Raw genomic sequence first — 10,098 nt, 5'->3', positions numbered from 1 at the left:
AGTTACATGAGAAAGGCTTGAAAATTCAAATTAAATCCCTGGCAATTTTTTTTAATGCTAGTGTTACGGTGCTTCTGAAGCCTGAGCAAACATGAACTCTTCACAATTCCAGTGCTAGCAGATTACCAGGTATATTGTCTTGAAAATGTTTAAGTAGAGCTTCTACCTACCTCCCTATAGCTTCTAACCCTTCCTTACACCAAGAAGAAAGCATCAGTCCACCATTTGATTAACATGGCAGCTCTGAATACCATAGCACAGATGAAAAGCAGCTTAGTCTAATTTTAACAGTATATGCTATGTACTGCAGAGAAAGCACTACTTCCATCTAAAATGAAGCTACTTCACAGAAATCATACCACAGCAAGTATGTACTGCATTGAATCTAAGCCATCTTTAGAACTTAGCAGAAAAATCTTTATAAAGTAATGGTGTATCTGTGAATATAAAAATAATTTCAGTTCCAAGAGTTACATCATTGCTTCATTTATGTTTTAACATTTTATAACTTCTGTATATCAAATACAATATAATGCCAAGTGCCCAAGCATGTAAAGTTATTTTTCTGTTATGCAAACAATAACTGGGCATGCAATTAAAATCTTAGCATTCTGTTAGGCTTCAATTTTTATTCTTAGAAAATCAAATTTGACAGATCCCTCTTGTGCTTCACAAAATGAGAAATGGTTGCAATGTCAGTGCATTCTGTGTAAATAAACTAGTCAAAATCAATTCAAAATGCAAATATCACAGTAGGTCGATAGATAATTCTCCCGAACAATAATTCTAAAACACCCAAACAAGAGAAACCCTTCCATTTTCTGTGAAGTTAAAAAAAAAAAAGGCACTGAAAACTTGGAAGCAGAGTTCTCAGTTTCTACTCAAAGATACTGCTATTACTTTCTGCTTAAACTTGCCTTAGTTAAGAATTCAAGGTGTTCTCCTACCTGAACACCGTATATAAGAAGCACAGCAGGCATCTGGAGATGCAGCATTGACAACATCTTTTTCCCTCAATGCTAAAGAATTAGACACTGACCCTTTATAATACTGTTAGTAGGAGTCTAATTTGGGAAGACGATAATAATAAAAGCAGCTTTTCACTCTCTCCAACATTTAAAAAGAAGAAGGTAAGTCCATTAGAATTGTTATGTATGCAACTGAGTTTAAAGTTTAAGGACACGCAAAGTATATTTTGAAGTATTTAGGTTACCTCTGCTTCTACATCCACGTTCTGTTTCAGAAGCAACTTCAGAATGTCGACGTGGCCGTTCTGACTAGCAGCTTGCATAGCTGTGTGTCCAGCACACTGCCCATTCACCTGGAAGCATAGCGGTACTTGGAGGTAAGTTGTAAGATACACACAAATACCCACAAGACTGTTTAGCAGTATAAAACTTGAAGCAACAGCACACATATCATAGAATCAAATGAACAATTCTTAGCATGTGCCTTTCTAGCACATACAGATGATCTCCTATGTCTTCTCTATTTCATTTTTAGATTGAGGGAAAAAGGAAAAAAACAGATTTATTTAAAACATTAAGACATTAATGACACTTGGATTAAAAACTTTCACCTTTGGGCTACTGTAAAGGCAAGATTTTTGAGAACACGTCTCAGATTTAAAGGTCCTCTGCTCTACAGTACATTTAACTTTATTGCCTAATTTATGTTAGCAATAGGAATCAGAACAAAATACAATATAATAATCTTTACAAATCAGTCCTCAGAACTGAAGAAGTCTCTTATCTGCAAGAACTACTACTGCTGTAGTGAGAAAAATATCTGATTGTGATTTTAAAATCTGTTCCCTGAATCAAGTCCTATAATTATTAAGCATTTTCTTTTAGAGTCTCCAACACTAGGTGGTTAGACAAGTTGGTAAAAGGAATCTGACACAGAACAGATTAGATTATCTACCTCGTGAGTTTATAAAACAAGATGAAAACTTACAACAGCAGCATAAAAAAAAAAAATCCCTCCAAATCCACTCTCCTTCTTTCTATCCCCCTTGAAACAAAAGAATTTGAAGACCCTTCACTAATGGTGAGTGTTTGGTTCTCTGAGCCGACTCTGACAGAGGTTGAAAAGTATTTTAATTCATGGCAGACAAAAGAACACAAATTTTGCCTAGCAAAAAAGTATGTACAGCTCTATGTTCACACAGCCCACACACATTTCATAGGACAATGAACGGGAAAAGAGACACTGGAACTAACTGTACTACTTCTAAGCAGACACACTACTGACTGGCAAGGAGTATTCAGGACAGCCTCATTTCTCTTAGTATTTACAGGTCCCCAAAAGAAGAACTCCCAAAACAGAACACTCACATCTACATCTGGTCTCTTTAGCAAGTCTTCCACTTTAGCAACATCTCCGTTGGCAGCAGCTTTAACCAACTCTTCATTAAGATCTCCAGATTCTTGAGTTTCAAATAATTTTTTCAATAGCTGGGACAATCGCTCTGTAATTGTTAAACAAAGGACAACTAAGATTACAATTTTAATCCCACAAGAACAGAAAAAAAAACAGCTACATTTGTCATGTTTCTAACAACACGTACATAGTAATACACAAACTACCATAAAATGGCAGCTGTAAAATATCAGAGTTCTGACTAAGAACTGCACCCTAATACTCTTTGGACAGCTGAGACTTTCAAATCAGACATTTCAAAACAAAGCTGATTAAACTACAAATAGCTTGTCTCCTGCAAAATACAGACTGGATGAAGTAAAACAGGAATTTATGTATTGCTATAACATATTTTCTATCTTCAGGTATATCCTGTCCTCTGTGATTTGAAACACTAAGTTGTATACCTCTTTTAGCTAGTTTTATGGCCACTGTGACTTTGTCTTTATTGCAGGCCACTGTGACTTTGTCTTTATTGCAGAAAACTCACTGTATCTATGCTTCCCTAGGAAAAAAATCTAGAAAACTATGTAGAAAGGTTTCTTGGCATTAAAGCAAATATGTGAAAAGGAAAAAAGAACTAGCTATGACCAAAAAAAGGAAAAACTCTAGTTTAATTGATCTGTGAAACAGCCAACAGAACATAAAATACATTGGACAGTCTTCTCTGCCTTTTTATTAGATGAATGAGAGCATTTTCAACAAAACTGAATGAGATTACACAGACCCAAAAAATCCCACTATAATTAGTCAAAGGATGTCTGACTAAATTTTAAGACAGAAATTTCAAAGCAAAAAATATTCTGAGTAACCACCTATAACAGACTCCTCACCTATCTTGCCATCTCACACCACCTATTAAACAAGGAATCTGCTCGCTACTGTCAGTAATACCCTCTTCATGCCTTGGTGCCTATTTCAGTCTAATCTCCCTTCCAACCATTTAAATTTTTAAGTCCTTAGAGCAAACCTTCAAAGATACAGCTGCACTGTGACCAAACAGAAGTACTTGATCAAAATAACAACAAACATCTCCATAGTGACTGCAAACTTTTTTTGTATCTTTCTCAAGTAGAACTTCAATTAGCTCAACTCCAGGTCTATTATTAACCTTGCATACAAACTATGGACTAGTACTTATTAACAGATTTTTAATTAACACAATTATCTGACATACATACAATCCTGTTTATTCTTCAAACTTACCACCTGACGCATTACTTATAGCAGATCCTGCTGATGCCACCTTAGAGACAGCTGCTGGATTATAGGTCCAAGATGTCCCACAAACCTCTACCTTTAAGTCGCTGTCTGAATAGATCTGCTGGACCCGACCAACTTTACCTAAAGTCTGCATTAAAGAAAACATCAAATGCAAACAATGCTAAGAATAAAATATTTAGAAATCTGAACGTTTTATATAAATTTCATGAAGTCCTTTCTTTAACAGTGCAGTTGCTAATACCTTTAGCTAAGTTTCATCAGGTTGAGCAGATTGCTACATCTGAGCAAGTTTTACACTGCGTTTGATGAAATACACTTTCTCTAACTTCGAAGAAAATCACTCTTAGACTCCCACAGCCTCCAGGTATTATTACCAATCATAACTAGAAGCACCATACAAGCTTTACCGTTCTATGAATCCAAACGCACAACTACTTACTGGAAGCATTGCTTCAGCCCACTCTCCGTGGCCTCTCTGAAGAAGCTTGATTCGTTCTAAGTCATAACAGACTTGAACAAGGTCACCCACTTGAAACTGAGAGGTGCCTCCTTCAGCACCTTGAGCAGCATCTCCACTTCGGACAACATTGGCCTTGGTGAGAACAGCTGGATTAAATGTCCACCTAAACAATGAATCGTTTAAAGTAGATCTTAAACACGTAAAGTGAAATATATGCTTAAAAATTAGCTGTTGGACAAGTTTCTGCTTGTATGTCTATAAATTTTCTGCAATTGGATACTATAGCATATTTGTTGTTAACCATTTTTTGTCCATGAACTTATCTGTAACTCATTAACTGAATATTATAAGGGTAATGTTCAGAGATGTACATTTGTAAAGGCAATATCCTGCCTAAAGGGAAGCAAGTAGCTGTACAGCTTGTTTGTTTCTCCAGAGAGAGAATACTCTGGTTAAAAAGGGGAAGATCCAAATTGTCTTCCAAAGGCCTGTACTGTCAGGAAACAACATGGGAAGAACATGGAATTTTGGTCCCTCCCCCCAGGTCAAAAGCTGCAACATTCATTTATAAAAATACTCTTCAGCTAAATGGATATCCTATATATACCTCAATTTTCAATCAAACTATTCTAATTTTTACTATAAATTTTAGTGCTTTAGAGGCATTTAGCTGTTAAGTCAGGGAGAAGATCACAGGACAGAACAGCTCCTTTCATTGGTCTGATGCCACGACTGCCAGAAGAAAAGCCACTTGCTGCGCCTTAGATGGGAAAACAGCATTGTTTTGCATTAGTTTGCAATATTAACAAACCATATCTTGAGGGAAATCCTGAATGAATAATGCACTGTTAATCCTTTCTAGACAAACTGAACAGGTCAATCTCCACATACAACTGAAATGATATTCCATGCACCAGCTGCTTTTTAAAGATAACTTGAGAGCAAGAGAATACAAAACCATTTGACATATCAGCTCAGATCCAGCTGGACAGCTGGGTTTGAATCCTGTTAGCGTGGATGCATCTAATCAAAATTCCAGCCTAAACTGCTTGCAGGAAATGGTCTTGGCTTTATCAAGCCCTCCTGCTCTTGGTCTCTATTTACATAAACTAAACATTCCTTTGAATAATAAAAGCCTAGATATAGATCATGCCAAGGTGACTGTATTAGACATGATCCCCCACAAGTTTGTCACCTGTCTTCTTAACCAATTTTCCAGAAAACCTACTATGAATTGCTATTACCATTCCTCTTGAAACTACAGGATAGATACTCCATAATTAAAACAGAATTTACTGCTTAAAACTCTACATTTTAGAAATGAGATAGTCTAAAACATAATTTCTTATTTTGGACACCATTTTCACCAAGTGAGAGAGTCAATAAACTTTCTTTTCCCGTTAAAGCATCTTAAAAGGTAAGTCCTCATTACAGATTGTAGAAGGAGATCTTAACAAACACTGAAGGAACAGGGAAAGTTTCTGACACTAAGTGACCACAAGTGCTGAAGGCAAAAGAAGTTTGTGAGAAGCAACGATAAAGGCTATATAACAAACCTGTTGCCACTTGGATATTGTACTACAATGTCGTGATCCTCATCAATGCCACAAACTGTTCCGGTTGTTGTTAAAGTTTCAAACATGCCATCAGTCCACCCTCCATGACCATGCTGCAAAGACTGCACAATTTCCAAGTCAAGGTCAATGTTTACAAGGTCACCTATTTGCAGCCCACCAGGGTTTCTGTTACCATTTTGCTCACCTGAAATGGAATATGAAAAAAAAATAATGTTTACATGATCACACTAACTTTCCACGCAGTTTAAAGAACAGAATTTTTTCCACAACTTGCCCAAGTAACTTTTTCCAGTGGTGCAATATAGAGCTGTAATTGTAACAGGAAAAATTCTTGGATACCTGAGTCACTTAAGGTGGTCTTAAGGCCGCAACCATTTGGTTTTATGCCATTTGGCACCACTGAAATTTCAGTGCCATTATTTCCAATCCCCTTTCAAGTGGGCATAGGTGGTGAGTTGATTACCTCTTAACCTCCTTCTTAGGAGATTCAAGAAACCCAGCTCCTTCTCCTAGCAATTCATGCACTCAGTCTCTTAACCACTTTGACAGGACACCTTTAGATCCTCTATGTTTTTGAAAAACTAAGAGAGGAGGGAAGAGGAGATGAGCAGACAATGACACAGACAGGACACAGAATTCTAGACACAGCTTCATAACCACTGAGAAAAGGAGGATAATAACTTTTCCAAATCTGTTGCCCACCAAATTCCTAATATAGCCCACTATGAAATTTGCTTTATTTGCAATGACAGCATGCTCCTGTCTCATTCAATTTGGTATTCAGTGCAACACCCAGGTCTTCTTCATCAAGGCTCCTCACTCAGGCCTTCTTAATTCCCAGTCTGGGAATTACAGGTACATAGGCTTATTCCAACCAGAGTGCAAAAACGCACTTCTGATTGAATGCCATTCACTAAATTCTTCACTTCCTCAAGGCTCTTGAGAATAAAGTTCTACTCAACCACATCCCTCTGTCAACCTGCTATCACCTACAAATCATCTGCACTCTGTCTCATCAAGGTCACCAATGTCATACTGAACAAAATCAATTTCCGGTATTTTGCTCCAAATACATACAACTCCATATTAATTAGGTCCCTTCTGGAGTATTAGTTGCACTCTAATTCAAATATCAAGTAGTTTAAAAAATAACTACATTTTAATGCAAACATACATTTAAATTCCCAGCCTGAATGTATCTGTGAACTACATTCAGAAAACTAATAAAAGACATTATAACAAAGAGCAAGACTGAGAAGATGGAGCATAATGTACCAAGAAGAATGAACTGAGGTCATTGTCAACCATTAAGAACAACTTTATATAGTGGAAGAGAAGAATTTAACAGAGAATAATCTGCTATCTTTAGTGATTAATATTCCTGCATACAAATACAGGGCCACCCTAAAAGTAAGCTTCAATAAGGACCTAAGGTTACCTCCACAATTGTCACAGGTGGGAGTTGAAGTTTTAGACAAAATTTATTAAAAAGCCCTCCTGCTGAGCCACAAGGTGCAGAAAGGACTCCCTTGCTTTCTAAATTTCTTCTCAGAGAAGAGTCTAGGTGCGGCTGAATCCAATCTTAGCTTTGGATTATGTCAACGGTTTAAATTTAAGTGATTATAGAGGTGTGATTGAACAACTTCTGTCTTGCAGGTTTTAATGATTGGCAAAATGAGAATATTTGTAAAAAATAAATATTTTATTATTACAAATGATCAGACAAAAGATCTTAATCAGAACTATTTACTACACAATATAAACGCTAAAAATCTAGTAGAGTATAATATAGCATAAAGATGTATAGCACACTGCAGGGAAGCAATTCAGTTATATTAAAGCTGGCAAAAGAAGTAATTATTAAGTGGAGATTTGACGTAACTCACCCATACCAACGCTCATGGGGAGATCTCTTTCTCTCAGCCTCGAGGAGCATCCTTGGGGGACATCCCCAGCCCAAGGAATCTCCACGAATACATACCAAGAAGGGTTACGTCAGAAGAACCTGACTGCATAAAAGGGGGCTTTATACTTTTATAGTATAAAGTGACTGACTTATTACTACTTTTATACTATAAAGTGATTGACTGTTAATTAGATATTTACAGGCCAGCTATCAGCTTATCTGTGAAATCAGACTTCAAAAAGTGGGTGTGGATTCAAAGTCTGGTGAACCAGGATAGTTTTAGCATAAGTAACACCAGTACAACACCCTGGCTCCAGCAGTTCATCTTGCATGATAGCTTGATTGAATTTTAGGTCTTACTAGGGTGGGTCTATCCTGTCACAACAATAAAGAACCAGTGAGACCTTATTACTACTTTTCTATTTTTATTCACATCAGAGTAGAAGTACAAAATTAATTTTAAGGGAAGAAGCAAGATACAAAGTGCCTTGTTCTTTTTACTGTCAAGTAAATGAATTGTTGGAAAGTAAGTAGCTAAGTGATATCTTGAACAACTGGCAATTTTTCTAAACAAAACACACCTTTACTGTTTTCAGCTTTTCACCAATTCTGTCAATAAAACAATAGTGCTTGCTGGTCATACTTCAAGTACTTGTGCAAGGAATTAGACCAAGATTTGTAAACAGAGAATTATCACTTCAGAAATTAGAATTAATAATACATTAATAACTAATCTTCAACTTACCTAACACAGGACAATGGTCTCTGTAGAAAGAGCCTCCTTTTGCATCTTGGACACATTTCAGGTCAGACTATGGAGAAAGATTGAGACAACTTTACTCTTCACTAACTGAGTCTCCTCATAAGTCAATGAAACTAGAACTGAAGTACATTTAATTTAAAAAGGCTGAAAATTATGTGTACAAAAACCATGTCCCATGAATTTGTTAATGATGCACATAATTTCAAATACTTTCCAGTCTATCGGTCTTGACGTTCTCAAGACTTCAATAATCTTTACCAATATAAAAGGCTGTAACGGATGAGAAATTTTTAACTCAAAGGTAGGCAGTAAAATAACACAAAACTCCTTTGCATTGTTCTATGAAGGAAGTTCTCTTTCCCTTTAAAAAGAATTTTGTCAACACAAGGAAGGAATTAAAAAATAAATCAAATATCTGCAGTCAGTGCTCAAGAACATAGCCTTTCCTGTACTGATCATTTAATGTCTGCCAGTGCCGTCCATTTTTCCCAACATTTTTTGACAGATCCATGTTTAACAGGAAGAAAACAAAATTAAAAACTTCCAATCAAGAATACACAGAACACAAGGCTGTTACTTAAAATAAACCAAACCCCCCACTATGCTGAGCTTAAACATGATCTTTTTAAAGAGAAAAGTTTTAAAGCTCGTCCTCCAAAAAGACTGCTTCATATTATCTCAGAAAAAGAAGTTGCAAGTTGCAACCAACTCCTATTCACAAAGCCAGAGCAGTTTCTATAATTCTCCTTTCCTTTAGGTTTTTTTCCCTGGGTAACCCTTAAATCCAAATGACTACCATCTGCTATTGTTCCTTATAAAACAATTTTCACTAAACAAAGGGCATTTTTTTGCATGATGAATTGGGAAGGAGATAGGAAACTGTTTGCAAGATGTATCAGAATATTCTATGGGATGGGGGAGGAAGTAGAGGACAGGTGGTGGCAATTAAATAATTAACCAGAACTAAGCAAATACTTGCACGATTCTTTTTCCCATGCCCAAGATTTATTGACAGACTGCCCTCCTGCAAAAGGATTAAGATGAAAACTCTGAAGTCTTCCAAATCATCAAGGCACTGATGAGCACAAGACTGCCCTTGCTGTCTGTTAACTGTTAAGCAGCCAGAAACAATACAAAATTCAGTGTATGTCCCTGATCTACAAAGAATGAACTGCCACTTTGGAAAAACTGTGAAAACAGCCAGATGAAAATAATGAGATTTAGCTGCTCTTCAAATCCCCTGAGGAACCAGAGAAAGAGCTGGCTCAGCCTGGCACAGAAGGCCTGCGACAAGATGCTGCCACCCGGTGGGCAGGTGCCGGGTTTAACTCAGCCACAGACAAAGGGGCTGCGCTGACCATCCCAGATGGCAAATTCATTCATTCCCCGGGACGGACAGGGATTGAATGTGCCTGGGAGCACTGGGTGTCACCCACTGAATACAAACCCTCCGTGTCAGGCAACAGACAGCTGTCTGTGGAGGAGAGGAGCACGGGTACACATGCAAGAGCTGCTTTCACTCACATTCTTCAGAGCACTAAGAACAGAGGACTGGGGGTTCTTCTCCCTGCCAGGCAAAATCAGGGTGAAAGATTGCTTGTGTTACAGTAAGTGTTAATACACTGAGCAGGCTGGTGGCTAAAAGCTAGCAGAAGAAACAAAATGTTCATTAAAAGCTTTATTACTATCTTGCAGCAGATATTATTAGGAAGCAAGTTAAGGTATCTTAAATTTTATAGGAAAAAAA

The 10,098-nt window shown here is 37.1% G+C and overlaps 1 protein-coding gene across 3 annotated transcripts in view; it reads right to left on the bottom strand.

Moving 5' to 3' along the window:
• The window catches only part of MIB1 (mindbomb E3 ubiquitin protein ligase 1), a 73,511-nt gene that overhangs the window by 42,655 nt on the left and 20,758 nt on the right, over nt 1-10,098 (bottom strand). For all 3 annotated transcript variants that reach the window (XM_027881769.1, XM_027881770.1, XM_027881768.1), the window contains exons 5-10: nt 8,334-8,400; nt 5,662-5,866; nt 4,085-4,268; nt 3,628-3,772; nt 2,337-2,470; nt 1,214-1,321 (exon numbers count right to left, since the gene is read on the bottom strand). In XM_027881769.1, coding sequence (XP_027737570.1) covers nt 1,214-1,321; nt 2,337-2,470; nt 3,628-3,772; nt 4,085-4,268; nt 5,662-5,866; nt 8,334-8,400 — 843 coding nt within the window. The remainder of the gene's footprint in view (nt 1-1,213; nt 1,322-2,336; nt 2,471-3,627; nt 3,773-4,084; nt 4,269-5,661; nt 5,867-8,333; nt 8,401-10,098) is intronic.

This window comes from Empidonax traillii, unplaced genomic scaffold (genome assembly GCF_003031625.1).
Source record: "Empidonax traillii isolate 1590-97213 ecotype Southwest subspecies unplaced genomic scaffold, ASM303162v1 scaffold94:size1391941, whole genome shotgun sequence".
NCBI classification, from domain to species: Eukaryota; Metazoa; Chordata; class Aves; order Passeriformes; family Tyrannidae; genus Empidonax; species Empidonax traillii.
This window is presented reverse-complemented; position numbering and strand designations above follow the sequence as displayed.